Source organism: Sciurus carolinensis, chromosome 2 (assembly GCF_902686445.1).
Source record: "Sciurus carolinensis chromosome 2, mSciCar1.2, whole genome shotgun sequence".
Lineage (NCBI taxonomy): Eukaryota > Metazoa > Chordata > Mammalia > Rodentia > Sciuridae > Sciurus > Sciurus carolinensis.
In genome coordinates, this window is record NC_062214.1 from 163,016,210 (window position 1) to 163,037,114 (window position 20,905).

The following is a 20,905-nucleotide window of genomic DNA, read 5'->3' on the forward strand; positions in this document are numbered from 1 at the left end:
AAAGCTGAGTAATATTCTATCATATATATATATGTATAAATACACACACACACACACATTTTATCCATTCATCTGTTGAAGGACAGCTAGGTTGGTTCCATAGTTTAGCAATTGTGAGTTGAGCTGCTATAAACATTGATGTGGCTGTGTCACTGTGGTATGCTAATTTTAAATCGTTTGGGTATAAACCGAGGAGTGGGATAACTGGGTCAAATGGTGGTTCACTCCAAGTTTTCTGAAGAATCTCCAACTGCTTTCCATAATGGTTGCACCATTTTGCAGTTGCACCAGCAATGTATATCTTTTTCCCCTCATTCTTGCCAACATTTATTGTTGCTTATTATATTCTTGATAATTGCCATTCTTATTAGAGATGAAATCTTCGTTTTGATTTGCATTTCTCTAATTGCTAGAGATGTTGATCATTTTTTCATATAATTTGTTAATTGATTATACATCTTCTTCTGTGAAGCATCTGTTCAGTTCCTTAGCCCATTTATTGATTGGGTTATTTGTTTCTTTTCTTAAATAGATATAAAACCTTCCCCTATATTTTTCTGTATCAATTAAAATCATCTTTTTTCCTTTATGTATCATAGATTTTCTGATAGTTACTGACATTACCAGGTGAACTACATTTGGTCATAATGGGTTACTTAGTATTTTTAAATGTTCATATATACTCATAAACAAAATAGACCTTTTTCTAATTCATAAGGTTGAGGCAGAAGAAATGCAAGCTTCGGCAAAATCATGAGACCCTGTCTTAAAATAAAAAGGTTTGGGGATGTAGTTCAGTTGTAGAGCACATCTGGATTCAATCCCTACTACTCCAAATTTTTTTTTTCAAAAATTTAAAAAAATTACCATTTACTAGTTTCTAGTATATTCACAATTGTGCAATCACAATCAGTCAATTTTGGATTTTTACTTATCTCCAAAAAAAACCTCATACCCTTTAACTATTACTTCCCCAACCTCCCATCCTCCACCTGCTCTCAACTCCAGCAACCACTAATACATATTCTTTCTCCATACATCTATACTACCCTTCACATCCCATATGAATTGAATAATATGATATATAATCTTTTGCCAACTATTTGACCTTAGCATGTTTTTAAGATTCATTCAAGTCAAAGCATGTACCAGTTCTTCATTCCTTTTTTTTAACGGCCAAATATCCTACTGAATGGATATACTACATTTTGCATATCCATTCATCTACTGATGGACACTTGAATCATCTCTACCCTTTGGCTATTATGACTAAGGCTTTCACATGTTACAAAATATTCTTTTTGCTTTTGCTCCTGTTTAAAGATGTGAAAACCATTCATATGTCATAGGTCATATAAAAATAGGCAAGGAAGCCAGGGACGTAGCTCAGTGGTAGAGCGTCGGCTTAGCATGTATCAGTCCCTGGGTTTGATCCCAGAATCACACACACACACACACACACACACACACACAAAAAAAAAAAAAAAAAAAAAAAAAAGAAAAAAAACCAGAAAAAGAATTATATACTTTGAATATGTTAAACTATGAGTTATCTATTGTGTAGTCTCAGGTGAGCTATTCTAGATCATAGCCGAAATGTAAGTTACATTTTCTACATAAAAATAAATTTTCTCCTAGCATCACAGATTCGAAGATGCCGTTATTAGTTCACATTTAAAGAGATATAAAAGGTTCTAATGCAATATTTGTCTTTCACAATATTTCTAGTATCTACAGAAAGATATTCTTACCTTTTAGAAAAGATACCAAACCTTCAGAATAATCAAATTCTTTTATTAAGACTCTTTACAGAAATATTTTTTAAAAGACTGACAAAATTAGCAGTAAACAAAACTTCAAGGTTAAAATTAAGAAGCTGGGGTGAGGGGCTGGGGATATAGCTCAGTTGGTAAAGTGCTTGCCTTACAAGCACAGGGCCCTGGGTTCGATCTCCAGCACCAAAAAAAAAAAAAAAAAGAAGCTGGGGTGTGACTCAGTGGTAGAGCCCTTGCCTGGCATGTGTAAAGCACTGGGTTTGATGCTCCGCACCACATATAAATAATAAAGGTCCATCAACAGCTAAGAAAATATTTAAAAAATAAAGTTAAAATTAAGGATGAAACACTGTAAAAGAAAATTTTGCCACAAATATTATTGAAAGGATATTTTGAAATAAAGTCTTATTATAGATATTTTTATTTTTATACTTTTTCTCAAAATAAATTTCACAAGATAATTTCATCAGTACCTATTTAACTAAAAGTAAACAAATATTTACTAAATATATTTTTCTCTTTTCAGGTAAATGCCTGTGATTTATTTATTTTTATTTATTTATTTATTTGTTTGTTTATTTATTGTGCTAGGGATTGAACCCAGGGCCTCATGCAAGCCAAAAAAAAATTAATTCTATTTACACTCATTAGAATTCTTACATTTAAATATTCCATGGTAATATATTAAGTACATTAAGCAAGTAGAATCTCCTCAATTGAAGAAAATAATCTGACTTTGGTTTTATAAACAATGAAGATAATTTATAATGTAAAAAAACTGACCTTAAAAAACAATCAGCCAGGTGTGGCAGGTGCCTGTAATCCCAGCAGCTCAGGAGGCTGAGGCCCTGAGCTATTTAGCAAGACCATTTCAAAAAAATATTTAAAAAAGGGCTGGGATGTGGCTCAGTGGTTAAGCGCCTCAGGTTCAATCCCTGGTACAAAACAAACAACCAAAACAACAACAAAAAACCAGCTCAAACCACCTGTTTTATTAAGATTCATCAGCTATCTACTTCTAAAAAGTCCTTATCCGAGCTATTTCTTCATACCCAACATTTACTAACTCAACAGATGGGTCTTTAAAATGAGGCATGTAAATTTGCTTTCAACTCATTGAATTTCATATTCAACTGGAGGCTCGAAAAATATTTAAGAATACAAACAGATCTCTTGAATTAAACCATTCTCAACATTTGTCCAGGATTGTTTGCTAACTCATCTGTTGTTACATACAAGTTTAAACATGCCTATTACAGGTATAGACAGAAACAATTACTCGAAACTATAAAACCTGTCAAGTAAACTTCCAATGTAACATCACGGCTTTTTCCTTCTCCTGTAAGAATCATTACTGTGAATGCGTACTCGCTGGTGCACAGAGGATGCTATTTTCATGCTGTCTTTCTTCGTAAATGTCTTCTCTACTGCTCCAGGTTTCCAAAGTAACAACTGTGCATCTTCTCCCCCTGTCAGCAGAGAATCATCCTGTGTGTTCCAATAGAAAGAACGAACTGTGGCAGCATGCCCTCCCTGAAGGGTCGTCACATGGGTCAGTCCCGACGTGGTGCAGTTCATCAGGTGAATCCTTCCTGTGTTTGTTCCTCCAATAACAAACAGTTTGTCCATCTTTTCATGATAGAGGCCACCAATCAAATAGTCCAAATTACCTTCTTTCACGTTAATTATTTCTCTGACATCCTGGATGTTCAAACGTGTAATCGGTTCATCAGTGTCCAAATGATTAAGATCCCACCAAGAAAATCCTTCATCATGTGTCATGCAGTAAATCTGTTTATAATCCTTCCCACACCAACCAATATAGCTTACTGATGACACTGAGTTACAGGTTGTAACTAGTGCATCTTCTTCATTATCAACATTAATATCAAATACATTTACCAAGCCATCAGTTGAACCGGAGACGACCATGTTGGGATTGCTGGGATGGAAACGTACTTGAGTGATATCATCACTGTGTGTCTCTGAATATGCACCAAGTGGGTCTCTAGTACTAGACGAATCCTGAGAATTAACTCTTGCATCCCAAAATACCAACAATGCATCATCATCCATTTTTTCTGTACCAGCACAAATGACATGATCGTTACAACTGATATCAAAACTGATGAAGACGTTGGAAGTGTAACCCTTGAACAGTTGAACAGGTTTTTCACTGGCTAATCGAGCGTCCCAACATTTTACAGTGCCCTCAGTACTTGCTGAATATACACTGTCACATGAATTGGCAAATTTGACTCCATTAAGAAGTCCAGGATATCCATTAAATTCTCGTAATATGTTTAATGTTTCTTTATCATATATCCTTATTGATCCATTAGAACATAAAACAGCAACCAAGCTCCCTTTTTCTCCTTCTATAGTCTTCGATGTGTCTATGTCAAGAAGATAAGTGGGTTCCTTAGGTTCCGAGGAACGTTTAATAATATGCAGATTAGAAAATTGTTCCTCAATCTTCTCCATATCAACAGTAACATCCAATGGTAGTAAAACTCTGTAATAGACATATAAAAATTAAAATTAAACTAAATTAAATTTAGTTTCTCTAATGTTGCAATTAAATAATAAAAAGAGCTAGGGATGTAGCTCCGTGTTTAAGTCCTCTGGGTTTGATCCGTGGTAAATGGGGGGGAAAAAAAAAGCACAGAACAGAAATAGAAGCTGCTCTACTATTTTAATCATTTTCCTATCACAATATAAGTAAAACTCAGTTGCCTTCTAATTTACTCTTCAATGCTGCATTTACCAAGTGTATTTTATGTTAGTAAGAAAAGGTCAATATATATGTATATACCATTTAGTAGTTCCTTTTAGTTCAAATCCAATTATTGGTCCTGCTCACAGTCCTCAGTTTTGGCAAAGACTGTGAGTCATCTTCTGGTCCCAGGTACCTCATACAACTTTAGAATTTAAGCAGGGATGTGCAGGCCAGGGAAGCGGGGGAGGAAGTTCCCCAGAGATGTTCATGCCTTAATCCCTGGAGCCTGAGAATATGTTAGGTTACATTGAAAAGGAGAATTGAGGTTGCAGATGGAATTAAGGTTGCCAATTAGCCTAATTTAAAGCTGCCCTTAAAATAGGGAGATTACTCTAGATTATCTGGGTAGGCCCAATATAATCACAAGTGTTTTTAAAAAGTAGATGAGAAACACAGAAGTGTCAGAGGGAGATGTTACATGGAAGAAAGGCACAGAGAGATATAACATCACTGGTTTTTAAGATGGGTGTCCTAAGTCAAGAAATGTAGGTAGCCTCTAGAAACTGGAAAGAGCAAGGAAACATTCTTCTCCAGAGGATCCAAGCAGAAATACAAGTCCACTGACACCTTAATTTTAGTCCAGTGACATCCATTTTGGGCATCTGACGTAAAGAACGATAAGATAATAAACATGGTTGTGTTGTTTCAAGCTATCAAATACGCAGGTATTGGTTATAGCAGCAATAGGAAACCAATATAAGTTCCCAGGATAAAATCCTGGAGAAATGTTTCTCAAGCAGTAGCAACTTATAAATGGTGGGACTTGTATCTGAACATGGACATTCTGGCTTTAGGAAATGAACTCATAACCACCACATTAGATTGCCTCTCCATAGTAGGTTTTATGTACAGCAAGTTCAAAGCCAGAAAATTATGCATGCCTAGTGACTTTATCACAGATTTCCTTTTTTTTCTTTTTTGGTATTGGGGATCTAACCCAGGGGTGCTTTACCACTGAGTTATATCCCCAGTCTTTTTTATTTTTTATTTTGAGACAGAGTTTCACTAAGTTGCTGAGGCTGGCCTTAAACTAACAATTCTCCTCTCTGAGCTTCCTGAATCCTTGGAATTATAGGTGTGCACCACCATACCCAGCTATCACAACCTTTTCCTTTTTTTTTTTTTTTTTTGGTTCCAGGGATTGAACCCAGAGGTGTTTATAACCACTGAGCCACATCCCCAGTCCTTTTTATTTTTTATTTTGAGACAGGGTCCCATTATATTGCTTAGGGCCTTACTAAATTGCAAAGGCTGGCTTTGAATTTGAGATCCTCCTGTGTCCCCAGTCACTGTGATTACAAGTATGCACCCCCATGTTTAGCTCATCACAAGTTTTTCTGTTACTTTTCATTAATGAATATTCTAGTGTGCTTCACAGATTCACATCTTCATTCTTAAATTTTTTCTGTTGCTTTAGTGATAACTTTTTAAAAAAGATGTCTTTTCATCTTTAAGAGAAGTGATTACTAACTCAACAGTTAACAGGATTAACCGAAATAATGTGATGTTTTGTGCACAATGTCTGATAGAGCATAGTACATATTCGATAAACATTACTGTAAAAATGACCAGTATCACCACTACCTTTGCCACTAACACCAAATGATAAAGAAGTTGGATTTATCAGAGTGGCTTCAAATAGCAGAATTAAATCAGTGGACAAAAATAACAAAAAGCTGCATTGAGTTCAAAACTGGTACATGAACTACCCCCAACTTTTAATTTTGAATATTTATAAACTATAAAAACTGCTGGGCATGGTAGTACAGTTGTCTGTAAACCCAGTGACTGGGAAGGCTGAGGCAAGAGGATTGTAAGTTTGAGACGAGCCTTGGCAACTTAGTAAGGCCTAAGGTCCTAGGGGGATCCTCTCTCAAAATAAAACAAAGAGCTGGGGATGTGGCTCAGTGGTTAAGTGACCCTGGGTTCAATCCACAGAACCTAAATAAATAAATAATTAAAAAATTAAAAAAAAAATCTAAAAGCTGAACACATATATACATACACATAGTCCTTAAGCTCCCGAAGTCCCCAACTGTTAACTTCTTGCCACATTTGCTTTCTCTCTTTATCTATACACACTCCTTTTTTTTTGTGTGAGAACCATTTGAAAGTTAGTCACAGAAAAAAATGCCACTTCATTTCTATATACTTCAGCATAAGAAGACTCCCCAACCTGGTTTTTCATAACACTGAATGTTTTCTCCAGGACAATTGTCTCAAAAGATATCCCACATTCTGGATTTGTCCATTTCCTCATGACTAATAGTTTAACACGTTGGGTAGGGACACTATTTAGGTGAACTAAGTACTTTTTGTTGGGTCACATCAGGGAGGAATATAACGTCAAGTATGAGCTCTTGGTTAAGGTGGTCACTATCAGAGTTAAATACACTTTACATCAGATAAATTAAATACACTTTAACTTCTCCCTTTGTAGTTAGTAAATAACCATACAGTGATACTTTGAGATTATATAATAGCTATTCTTCAACAACCTTTCAACTAAAGATTTTGGCATTCTTTGATTACCTTTGCCTTAATCAATGATTATACTGGGATCTGCTAGGCAGTCATTCAATCATTCTTTCTACCTCATCTGACATTCATCTAGGGGGAAAAAAAGATTCTGTCCCCCTCTCTATTGTCACTAAGAAATTATATTTAATAACTGTGTAATAGTCTATTGCTTTTTTTTTTTTTTTTTTTGAGATGGGAATTTGTTTTAGTTAGCTTTTTCATTGCTGCAACCAAAATATCCAACAAGAGCAACTTAGAGGAGGAAAAGTTTATTTCACAGTTTCAGAAGTCTCAGTTGTACATAGGGCTGATTCTATTGCTCTGGGCCCAACATGGGGCAAGGGTCCAGTGAAGGAAAGACAGGTCAGGAAGCAGAGAAAGGAGAGAAGAGGTGGGATGGGACTCCCAGGGAAGATGAACCCTTTCAGGGCACACTCCCCCTGCCTACAGTTACTACCCAGTCTCCATTCAAACTAGGATGGACTAGTTTGAATGGAGGTCTTAAAATCTAATAATTTTACCCCTATATATTCCTGCAGTAACACAGCTTTTGAAGGATACTTCATATATACAAACCATAACTTAGTCTGGTTATTTTGCACAGGATGGCCTGGTATTCCTAGGCTCAAGCAAATCCTGCTTAACTTCCCAAGTAGCTGGGACCACAGACACAAGCCACCACACCGAGCTTGTTGCCTTTGATGTCCAAACTGTTTTGATTTGACACTGAGAAATACTTTTTGTTTTTTAATAACATTATCCCATCAATCTATAAGTCCTACATGGAAAAACTATGGAAGAATTACCTTAGACTAAAAATAGAACTTCATTCAATTTAAGTATTCAGAGCCTACAGAACCACTGACTAGTTATGCTGTGGTAGTTATCAGCATAACTGCTGGTTTTCCAACCAACAGGCTAAAATGGTTTTTTTTCTGGAACGTATGGTTTCTCCTACCTCAGTACTGTAACAATAGCTGTTTCTCTGCCTGGAATACTCTTCCCCACATTTTCTACATGAATAACTCCTTCCTGTTATTCAGATCATAGTATATGTCACCTCCCTAGAGAGAACTTCCCCATCAACCAACATAAAGAAGTTCTCTGTCACACTGCCTATTCTATTAATTTAATTATAGAAAACTTCAAATGTACACAGAGGTGTAGAAGAAAGTATGACAACCAAATAGGTAATATCCAGATTTAACAGATGCTAACATTTTTGCCACATTTGATTCAGAATTTTTAAAGAAATGAAACACTATACACACAACTAAAACGTTTACCCCTATGATTAAGAATTCACAAAAGGAACCACATTTATGTGTATTTTCTTTGAAGTTTACACTATACATTCAATATAATTTTTGAAAAACTGTATTTTATTAATGAATATGATCTGACTCATGTCATTAAAAACTGGTCACTGAATAAATCAATGCATAATTGATATGATTTTCATGCATTAAGAGCCTACGAGTTCTAGGAGCAACAGAATAAACCTAAAAGAATATTGCATGCATCTGTGTTTGCATGGGGAACTCCACTCATGGGAATTTGTAAAATAATGGCAAAGTACAAAAGGAACTACTGAGATTTTACATTTGTGAAGAAAAACATTATTTGACATAAATTTTTACCACAACCTATTCAAAATATCCTAAAATGTGCATTTAACTTTTCACTCCACACTTACAGTGTGACCTCATTTACACTGATGTTTTCAAGTGCCTCCTATCAGTGAACAATCCTATCTAACTCTACTTAAATCCATAGGTCCAACTTGTCTACTGGCAATTTCTCCTTGGATGTGTCCTATTATACTCCCAAACAAAAGTGGTTATTCATGCTCCCCTCTTCCCAAAACCTCCCCCTTAAAAAATATCAAACAACTTATATGTCTCAATTTTCTCCATTTTGTCCAATGGTATTGGCATCATGATGGCAGTTGTTTGACCTCGTTATCCAAGGTTGAAATACTCATAAACATCTCCCTCTCCCATTCAGACCATTCATTCAATCTCCAAATCCTACTTTTGGGTTGCAGGCTGCTTAGAGAAAAATTAGATTAAATCTATTTCTGTAGATCAAAATGATACTGACAATTTCATATGACTCAACCTAACCAACACACCTGGAGAACAAAATTAACATAATTTAAATCGCTTTTTATGTTTGTTAGATGCATAAAATAATGCTTAATTTGCATTCTAGATCTCAACAGTTTGTGAGACAACCCAAGAACTGAGGTGAAATGATGAGATTATGAGACTTATAATTGTATCACTGGATTGATCCACTGATATGGATTAACTGTAGGCAAGTAGGATGTGGCTAGAGGACACAGGTCACTAGGGGTATGCCTCTGGGGTTTATATTTTGTCCCAGATGAGTAGAGCTCTCTCTGCTTCCTGATTGCTACATCCAGAGCTGCTTTCTCCCACCATGCCGTTCTTTTTCTTTTGATACCAGGGATTGAATCCAGGGGTACTTAACCACTGAGACAGGGTCTAAGTTGCTTAGGTTAGGGCCTCACCACATTGCTGAGGCTGGTCTTGAACTTGCAGTCCTCCTGCTTCAGCCTCCTGAGCTGCTAGGATCACAGGCATGTGCCACCGCACCTGGATCCTACTATGCCTTTCTACAACGTTGTTCTCCCTCACCTTGGACCCAGAACTATGGAGAGGGCACCAAATAAATTTTTCCTCTTCTAAAACTGTTCTTACTGCCGGGCATGGTTGTGCACTCTTGTAACCCCAGCAACTCAGGAAGTTGAGGCAGGAGGACTGCAAGTTCAAGGCCAGTCTCAGCAATTTAATGAGGCCCTAAGGAACTCAGTGAGACCCTGTCTCTAAATAAAATACAAAAAAAGGGCTGGGGAAGTGGTTCAATGGTTAAGTGCCCTTCTGGGTACAATCCCCAGTATTAAAAAAAAAAAAAAAAAAAAAAAAGTTCTGTTATGTCTTTTGGTCATAGGAGCAAAAAACTGACTAAAATAGACTTTATTCTATCACTATATATGTATGCACACACAGAGGGAAAGAAAAGAGTACCAAAGGAAAGAGTAATGAAGACAGGCAGAAAGAGAACAGTAAAGAAAAGTGAAAGGGGAGTTACTGCCACCACTCTGCTGTTCATACCTTTCCCAATACTGACATTAAAAGAAAAAAAAGTCCAGATAAAGAAAAAGGTAGAAAGTCATATGCTGTGGTAGTTTGCTTGGCTGAAAAATTTTTTCTTCACTGAAAAGAAATTCCTCATCCTTGAGTTAGAGGATGTAGCAAGCAACCACAACCCATTTAAATATGGACCTACATGTTCTGGGAATGGAGGTAAATACAAATATCTCATCTTGCCTATAATTCCTTCAAAGAGTCACCTAGTTCAGATGAAGAATAGCAGATGGGCTGGGGAGATAGCTCAGCTGGTAGAGTGCTTGCCTCGCAAGAACAAGGCCCTGAGTTCGATACCCAGTACCACAAAAAAAAAAAAAAAAAAAAAAAAAAAAAAAAAATAGCAGAAAACCCACAGTGCCCTAGCACTGAGTCATTGCTGCTGTTGTGGTTGTTACTGGAATACAAAATTCTCTGGTATGAATATAATGTAGTAGTTGGAGAGATTTGGAAAGATACCCCAATGGACACCTTGGAACAAGCTTCCAACAGTAACTATATGATGAATGGCCACCTGCAACATTCTGGGGGAGAGATACTAGGGGTTGAAACTGGGGTGCTTTACCTCTGAGCTACATCTCCAGTCCTTTTTTGAGACAGGGTTTCATCAAGTTACTGAGACTGGCCTTGAATTTTCAATCCTGTCTCAGCCTCCCAAGACGCTGGGATTACAAGCATGCACTACCTTTAGCACTACTGTGCCTGGCCCATCTTGCAAAATACTGCATGAGAAATGCTGACTAACTTCTGATCTGAAACACTGTTCTTAGCTAATTAAGAGTTGACTACTTAGTAACAAAATAACTAAACCTAAGTAAGTAGGAACTTCTCTTGAAGTTTTTGCCTAAGTAAAATTTAAGCTATTTTTTTATCACATTGTTTCATCTTATTTCCTAAAAGAAAGCAAGTAATATGTTTTTCCTATTTATAAAACACATCTTAAATAAAATAACTGCAACTGAGTATTGCTTATTCTTCAGTTGGTTCAGTTTGAATATGATATATGAAGGCCTAGTTTAAATAACTTCATAAAAGGGGAAGTAGACAAAAATTATTAGAATAAACACCTGTTTAGAAACTGATTATGAAATGTAGTATATGAAATCTTCTGCATATTACTTTTGCATAAAATATTAGCAGTCCCCTAAGAAGCCAATTTTTATTTTTCAGATAGGAACATTCGTCATAATTGAAAGATTCGACAACATAAGCGGCACATATTACTAGCTTTTTAATATTGAAAAGTAACAATTGCCTGGGAAGTATTTTTTTTTTTTTTTTTTTGAGACAGTTTATCAGATGTGGGTTAGAATATCCTAATTCCCCACAACTGATACTCAATATTGCCTATTGACTATAAGGACCAAGCTCTGATGATTGTGAAATATATAATGTCCCCAATACAGAGAAGTATAATGGGAAAGTCATTCAGGAATGGGCTCCAAAAATTTAGCAATCCATACTTAGAATTTAACAATAATAATGCCACTACATCTATTAAATTGGGCCAGAATAATTGAGTCAGAGAAGAAAATCACAATTGGAGTTTAAGAAATGCTCAGTTATGTGCCAGAAACTTATCTCTGATATATATATTTTTTTAATCTTAATCATTTAACTGTGTGAGACAGTATCACCATTTTACAGAGGAAACTGAAGCTGAGAGCCCGCTTGTTCATGCTCTCAGAGCTGAGAGTATGGGTGAGCACACAGGGGGAATCTGGTTTGAAATTCAAGTAACCTCAAAACCTGTGAATCTGTATTCATTCAAATACTAAGCTATTGCTGAACTACTGTACTATAGTTTAACACCCCTAAACCAAAAACTCGAAATGCTCCAAAAACCCAAAGTGCTCTAAAATTCAAAACCTTTGTAGAACTGGCATGACAGAAAATTTTATGCTTGATCTCATGTGTTGGAGCACAGTCAAAATACAGGTGCACTAAAAATATTGTATAAAATTGTTTTCAGGCTATGTGTATAAGATGTATATGAAACAAATTAACTTTGTGGGTTTTTTTACTTTATTTTTATTTACTTATTTTTATATGGTGCTAAGAATTGAACCCAGCACCTCACATGTGTGAGGCTGGGGCTCTACCACTGAGCCACAACCCCAGCTCTAATTTTATGTTTAAACTTGAGTTCCAACCCCAAGATACACACACACACACACACAATCTTCATTATCAACTTTAAGAATAAGCACATTAGGCTTTGAGAAAAAGGAAGCAGTATGATGGAGAAAACACATACCAACCTAGAAAAGCTTACAGTGGGCAACCAGCCCCCGCTCCCTTTTTTTTTTTTTGTACTGGGGATTGAACCCAAGGGTGCTTAATCACTGAGCCACGCCCCCAGCCCCTGTTTATGTTTTGAGACAGGGACTCACTAAATTGCTGAGGCTGGTTTTGAACTTGCAATCCTCCTGCCTCGGGCTCCTGAGTCCCTGGGATTACCGGCGTGCACCACTGTGCCTTCACCCAGCATCCTCTTTTACTTTTGATTTTTGTATTCCACTTTTATTTTAACAAACTTTCCATTACGTAATAGAGAACAATAAAAGAAACCCCCTGTACCTCTCATCCAGTACAAATAATTATATTCTCCAAAAGTTATTGTTAGTAACAGAGGGGTCAGTTGTGTGTAATATTTCATTTGAAAAGCAATTAAGAAACCTGAAAGGACAGAATGATGGTATTCCTCTAATTTCTCCTTTTCATCCCCCATGAGCCCTAGAATGGTTTCTGGACTTGACTCCACCTCAAGGGACCAACCCTGATTAGCCTAGACCAACCACAGCATCTTATTCCTTTTATCATTAATTGGTTCAGAAACCTTACAAATATGCTACTCTGCATCCATTCCCCTCCCAACAAGAAGTTGTCCAGATGTAGAACTCTAACTTTCAACTGGAACCAAGCCAATAGATGAGCAGAACTTTTGCACCACAGTATGGGACTTGACATCTCCTGATTATTTAAGTCAGTTTTCTGCAGAATTTTTAATGCAACCAGAATCATCTTAATTAGAGATAATCAAATAAAATCTTAGATCTATCACCAAGTTCTGACCTAATTTGGAAAATTATAGGGAACACACAGGAGTCAATTTCATTCATATTAAAGACAGGAAATTTGATCATTCATTCTCCCTCTCTTCCACTCTCCCTTTCAATTGCTTTTGTTTAAAAATAAAAAGGTAAAAAAGATAAACAAAGGAATTCTCAGCAGACTCTATTATAAAATATGCTCAGTAATTATGGTAGAAGCCCTGATTCTAAAGACAGCAACAAAATAAACACACCACTGAAATGATAGATTTTAAAATTTTTTTAATATTCAATTCCATCTGGGAAGTTTCTGTATGTTCTAATAATGTTTACATATATTTATGAATAATAAAGTCAACATGGTTCAAAATTCAAAATGCTCCAAAACTACTGTTTTGGAATATTTCTGTTTTCAAGCATCCTTCCTATCCTAGGAGGCAATAAATGTTAACAGTTTCTTATAAATACTTTCAGAAATTGTCAACTTGGATTTAATGTAAATATTGCAGTGAAGTATTTTTAACTTAACAGAAACCTGCCAGTGTGGTACAATTAAAATAGCAAGGGGTTTAACCAAAGCAAAAATTCTCATTTTAAACTCTTGTTTTACCACAAACTAGCAAAGCAGCCCAACAGAAACTCCTTCCCCAAGCCAATATCCCCTTTGCTGAAGCATTATTGAGACAAGCAAAAATAAAGCTCAAGAATTCTAACACTCCTGACCTGGGCAATAGCTAGTTGGGGGAGTGGGTGGGCAACCTTGGAAAAACTCAGGAGTAGACCTTCCTGTCTACACTGAGGGCCTCAGTAAAGAACTGTGAGGGATGTTATTTTTTAAGATCTCCACGCCAAGTTTGAGAAATGAGAAACAGCCCACAGGAGAGGAATGCCTTGAGGTGTGGTGAAGTAGAACCTGCTATAGGGAACTTATTGGGACCTCAGAAGAAAGAACTGGAACCCAGATGCCCCAGCAAGGACTGCTGCAGCGCCAGCACAAGAATAGATTTTGCCAGTGAAAGGGATGCTGTGTCACATTTAGGCCAGGTGATTAAGAGGTGGTAAGTCTTTTCTTTATCTACCTGCTGGCATGATGCAGAGGGCTCCAGGGCCCACTGGATGGAAGAGTCATGAAGCAAAAGAAGGCCAAGTCCTTTCAGCACCCTTTGAGAGGGTGAGAGTTGACCAGGAACCGACACTTGAGTGCATCAGTTAATCAGTTGTGTATATATCTCTAACATGTAGTTAAAAAAAATAAATAAATAAAAATAAAAATTCCAACCTCTTAATATTATATCTTTTTGAAAAAAACTTAAATTTGAAATAATTTTCAAGAACCAGAATCTTGTACTAAACACTGATTTTTAGTCATTTTTTTCACTTTTGTGTATTAAATCCAACTTAAACTAAATAGAATGTTAAAGAAAAATGTATAACTATATTTCTAGTCATGCATATTCTGTCCACTGCAAAGGAAGGTCTCTAGAACAAGGTTCATAAAATGTATTTCAAAGTAACTGAAGTAGGCTGGGATTGTGGCTTGGTGGTAGAGCTCTTGCCTACCATGTGTGAGGCCCTGGGTTCAATTCTCAGCACCACATGAAAATAAATAAATAAAGATCCATCAACAGGTAAAAAAAAAAAAAAAAAAAAAAAAAACAAAGTAATGTGTGTGTGTGTAGGGGTAGTATGCTTTCTAATTTTTCTGTATTGTTGAACATTTTAATGATCATAATAATATCCTAACACTCCCCAAGTATTATATATCCATTTGACTCATGAGAAAAGCAGAGCCAATACACAGTAAAGTTACTTTCTGAATTAATCATTCTTATTCTAGAGAACAGGCTATTAATTCCTACACTAAAATGCCTTTGTAGTAAGTATATTATACTGTAATCCCAGTAGCTCAGGAGGTTGAGGCAGGAGGATCACAAGTTCAAAGCCAACCTCAGCAAAAGCAAGGTGCTAAGCAACTTGGTGAGACCCTGTCTCTAAATAAAATACAAATTAGGGCTGGTGATGTGGCTCAGTGGCCAAGTGCCCCTGAGTTCAATCCCGGGTGCCAAAAAATAAACAAAAAAAATAAAAATAGGGATATACTATTACCTTTATATAAGCATATATCATTAATTTTAAATGTCTAATGTCCTGTACCTATGGCAAGGTCAATGGCAAAACTGAAAAATCTAATGGTGGTCATACTGGCTCTACACTGGAAGCTAAAGAGAGGTATTATTTGTCAAGCATATCTCTAACGTCAGCTTATCTGAAAAAAAACTGCACAGGGGAGCCTAGGAATCTGGATGTTAACATTTCAGAAAAACTGGGAAGACTACAGAGGCACAAATCACTCCTGGGCATATGCAGTGTGTTCTAGAGGGAACGATACCTTGGGATAAAAAGCATACATTGATTTAACTTTAGTAGAACCTTTCCAAGAAGACATTTATATCAACAATTTAGAGAAATTTGTGTGACATTTTAAACTAACATAGAATTGGCTTTAAACAACTTGCCAAAGAACCATTTGTTTTAAATTGGGAAGAAGTGCTGAATATTTAGTAGAAGGTATTCTAAAATGACATCTGGTACAATTGCAATATAATTTTAAATTTCATGTTCATTAATGATTGAGACTTAATGTCTTTGTAAATTAATCCAGTTTAGTGACTGTGAATATGTTATTCTTATTCACATAAATGTTCAGGATACTGGTGGTAGCAACATATGGCACCCCATGCATTAAGTACACTAAAATTCTAAGGAAAAGCACAATTTTAAAGTGCAGGAATCTGTTACCAAGGAAAAGGGGGAAGGGTAGAAGAGAATGACACATGCTTTATCACGTAATGCAAGATTATCCTTCAGGTTCCAGACACGACATTCGAAACACCTTTTTAAAAACAAACACATTTTCCTTGATAACATCCTGATTTGCCCAATTTCTCAATTAACTCTCCTATCCAAAGTCACCCTTTTACAGTAAGTCTATGAGTGCCCAGCTTCTTTCAACAAGAACAGTGAACTGCCTTTTCCTTTCCAGAACAACCAGCTGGTTAACCAAACACAAAGAAACCAAAACTTCCCCAGTCACCAGATGTCTTAATTTGGAACAGTTAGAAGCAATGTGGAATAACTCAATTCTTGAATTGGTACTATATGTTTACTATTTCTTTTTCTAATTCTGAAACGATGCTTTAAAAAAAATTAAACAAATGCTATCTTTAATATCTGCAAAAAAAAAAAAAAAAAAGACAGAAAAAATAGAAGGGCACGATGGCACACGCCTATAATATCAGTTGCCCAGGAGGCTGAGGCAGGAGGATCTCAAGTTCAAAGCCAGCCTCAGCGATTTAGTGAGGCCTAAGCAACTTAGGATGTGGCTCAATGGTTAAGCGCCCGTGGGTTCAATCCCTGATATCAAAAAGAAAAAAAAAAAAAAAAAAAAAAAAGGAAAAGGCCTGTTACAGAATAATAAAATTATGAAAACGTTAAATAGCATGCAAATCATAGTTAGAAACTGATAAGCTCTAACATTAAATCTACTCAAAAGTCTTATATGGGAATTCAAAAACAAAGCCAGGCCTGGTGGCAGACTCCTATAGGCCTATCTACTCTGGAGGCTAAGGCAGGAGGACCACTTGAGCCCAAGAATTCAAGACCAGCCTGGGAAACACGTTGAAACTCCATCTCAAAAGATAAAAACAAAACAACAAAAACCCAACCAAAAAAAGGATTCAAAAATAATTTATGAAGAGTTATGATATGACAGGCCTAGGACCTAACTAAATTCAGCAAAGACACAAAGTCCCTGTCCTCAGGGAAGACAGCGAGAGGACAAAAAGACACACAGGCAAATAATTTATTATAACAGAAATAGTTAGTGATAAGTGTAAGAAAAGTATAGGATAAGGCAAGAAAAATGAGGCAGGAAATTCTTTTAGATTTAATTATTAAGGAAAAGGCTTTCCCATGAGGTGACATTTGATTTGAGACTAGAATGAAATGATGAAACAAGGTATTGGACTATGTGGGGCAAGAACCTTCTACGTAGAGGAAAAAACAAAACAAAACAAAACAAAAACGAGAACGTCAGTGCAGTTAAAGTTGAGTCAGAAAAGGAAAGCATGGTGTAGGAAAGTAGGTTAAAGAGTCAGGCAAGAGTTTTGTAAGCCACGGCAAGAACTCTAGATGATATTCTTGAGTGAGAAGGCCACTGTGGGTTGACAGTAAGTGAAGGATACTATGAACAGATTCTTCTAGCTACTGAGCAGAGAACAGACCTCAGAGCAAGAGTTATGATGTCATAGTAAGAAGTGGCTGACCTCAGATCAAATCCTCTTTCAAGGATAAATAGAATTTTCTGGTAAGACTGAAAGTGTCAGAAAAGGGGTCAAAAATAACTCCTAAATTTGTAGCTGGGCATGGTGGTACACACCTGTGATCCTAGTGGCTTGGGAGGCTGAGGCAGGAGGATTACAGATTCGAAGCCAGTCTCAGCAATTTAGCAAGGCTGCAAGCAATCTTGTGAGACCCTGTCTCAAAATAAAAAATAAAAAAGGGCTGGGGATGTGGCTCACTAGTTAAGTGTACCTGAGTTTGATTCCTAGTACAAAAAAAAAAAACCCCTAGATTTCTAGCCTAAGAAACAACACAAATACACTGCATATTAGTTTTAGGATAATTAAAAACTTTTAAGATAATTATAAAATGATAAATTAGACAACATATTATACGATAGTTTAAATAGGTTTTATTGGTAAATAAATAAATTGTGGTTTATTAGTATAATGGAATTCTACAGGACAATGAAATATACTATTGGCATGTGCAAAAATTTGGGGGAAATCACAGAACTGCTTACTGAAAGCTGCCTGACACAGAAGTGTACTACTTTATGATTTCATTTTTATTTTTTGCTTTTGATACTGAGGATTTAACCCAGATGTACTTTACCACTGAGATACCTTCCCTTTTTTGAAACAGGGTCTCACCAAGTTGCTGACATTGGCATTAAACTTGTGATTCTCTTGCCTTAGCATCCCAAGTCACCAGGATTACAGGCATGTGCTACCATGCCTGATTATAATTTCATTTATACAAAGTTTAGGAACAGGTAAAATAAATCTACAATGGAAGTCAGAATACTAGTTATCTTTTGAGGGGATATAGACTGGGAGAGAGAATAAGGGAACTTTCTGGGTGATGATTATGAACAAGAGTATATATTTGAACATAAAAAATCATCATAGTACTCATTTTCAAAGCACATATCTAAAATTGGAATGATACAGTAAAGATTGGCATGGCAGTGCACCAAGATGACACACACATTCATGAAGCATTCCGTATTCCTAGGTATATTTTAACAAAGACTGGGGACACAATTCAGTGATACAGTACTTGCCTAGCTTGTGCCAGGACCTGGATTTGATCCCCAGCACCAAAACAAAAACAAAAGGAAATACAGATAATCCCACACTAAGACATAAATGTCTTGAAATCTCAGCAACTGGCAATAAAGGAAAGATTTTTCCAAATTATTTATTTACTTATTTTCGTTAACTTTTTGACAGTGATTTTTTTTTTTTTTTAATTTCCTCACTCCCCTCTGTACAATCCAAAGTTCTAAAGGAAAGATTTTTAAAGTGTTCTAGGAGGGCTGAGGATGTAGTTCAGTGGTAGATTTAGCCTAGCATGTGTGAGGCCCTGGGTTTGATCCCCAGCACTGCAAAAATATAAATAAGTAAATAAATAAAGTCCATGGAGAAAAGAGGTCACATAAAAAAACTGAAGAACTGAAATAGCATCAGATATCTCAACAGCAAAATTGGGTGAGGGTGGGGGGAAGATAAACTAATGTCTTCAAAATTCTGGATCAAAATTATTTTCTTTTTTTGGTACCAGGAATGGAACTCTGGGGCACTCAACGACTGAGCCACATCCCCAGCCCTTTTTGCATTTTATTTAGGAACAAGGTCTCACTCAGTTGCTTACGGCTTTGCTAAGTTGCTGAAGTGGCTGGCTTTGAACTCGAGATCCTCCTGCCTCAGCCTCCATAGTTGCTGGAATTACAGGAGTGTGCCACCACACCCGGCTCAAAATATTTTCTAACTAGGAATTTCCTTAGCCAGTCAAGTTAAAAGATGTGGGAATAAGTATATTTATATATAAAAAAGAACACAAACTACAACAAACCAACCAACCATCATGGAGAATGACTCCCAGCCTGTGACATAAGTCTCCCACTGAGTAAAGAATGACTCTGATGTCAGGGATTGAGTTTTAAAGGAAAACAAAACAAAACAAAACAAAAAAACAATGGGGAAAAAACAAACAAACAAACAAACCCCAAATTGTCAAGAAATGAAGCAACTGTAACAGACACCCTGATGATGGACTTAAAAATAACTATGAACTGACTATTTTGTGAAAACTCAGGCTGGTGGAGCAGTTCAGGGGTAGAATGCATGCTTGGTGTGAATGGATTCAATACCCAGCATCAAAAACAAAAGAACAAAAACAAAATACTAAAGTCTCATGAAAAAGTGAAAGATAGAAAATACCAAGTGTTGATAAAAATGTGAAGAAACTACAGGCCATTATGGAAAACCATATGGAATTTCTTCAAAAAATTAAAAAAAAATAGAACTATTATATGATCCAACAACCCCACTACTAAGTATATAGCCTAAACATTTAAAATCATATATATTTTTTTTAATTTTAAAAACTTTTTGAGATGAGGTCTTATAATGCTGTCCAGGATGTTCTCAAATTCACAGGCTTTAAGTGATTCTCCCTCCTCAGCCTTGTACGTAGCTGGGACTGAAATTAGTTATGTTGAAGAGCTATCTACATTCCATGTTCACTGCAATATTATTCACAACAGCCAAGACACGGACTCAACCTAAGTACCAATGAACAGGTGAATCGATAGAGAAAATGTGGTGTATATACGGAGTGGGATATTAGTCAGCCTTTAAGAAGAAGGAAATTGTGTTATTTTGAAATGAGGATAAACCTGGAAGGTATTACCATGGGTGAAATAAGCCAGGCAGAGACAGATACTACATGATCTCCCTTATTTGTGGAATCTAAAAAAAGAGTCAAACTCCTAGAAGCAGAGAGTAGAACGGTGGTGACTGGGGACTGTGGATGAGGAGTACTGAGGAGATGTTGATGAAAGAATTGAGGACATGTTGATGAAAAAGATGTCCAATTTCAGTTAGACAGCAGGAATATGTTCAGAAGCTCTTTTTTTTCCGCAGAAGATATACTGTTATACAAGTGACAAGTATAGTTAATAAACATTAACTATTTGAAAATTGCTAAGTGTGTAGATTTTGAGTTAAAAAATAAGTATGTAACAGAAATGTTCCTTGGCTTACTTTAACATTTCACAATGTACACCTATCAAAACATGTTGTACACCATAAATAGATTTAACTTTTTTGTGTTAGGTTTTTGTCACTATGACCAAAATACCTGACTGGAACAACTCACCAGAAGGGAAAGTTTATTCTGGCTCATGGTTTCAAAGATCTCATGGGTTCCAAAGTCCATACATGGTCAATCAACTCCCTCCTTCTGGGCTAGAGGTAA

General features: G+C 36.3%; 1 protein-coding gene and 1 non-coding gene across 5 annotated transcripts in view; one reads left to right on the forward strand and one right to left on the reverse strand.

Annotated features, from left to right (window-relative positions):
* Positions 1–2,016: 2,016 nt before the first annotated feature.
* The window catches only part of Wdr89 (WD repeat domain 89), a 32,202-nt gene continuing 13,313 nt past the window's right edge, over positions 2,017–20,905 (reverse strand). For all 4 annotated transcript variants that reach the window (XM_047540358.1, XM_047540359.1, XM_047540356.1 and 1 more), the window contains one exon: positions 2,017–4,290. In XM_047540358.1, the coding sequence (XP_047396314.1) occupies positions 3,096–4,259 (1,164 nt within the window). In that variant the 5' untranslated portion in view covers positions 4,260–4,290 and the 3' untranslated portion in view covers positions 2,017–3,095. The remainder of the gene's footprint in view (positions 4,291–20,905) is intronic.
* LOC124978410 (U6 spliceosomal RNA) lies at positions 18,552–18,656 on the forward strand. The gene has a single exon (XR_007107436.1). It is a non-coding gene; the product is annotated as a U6 spliceosomal RNA (small nuclear RNA).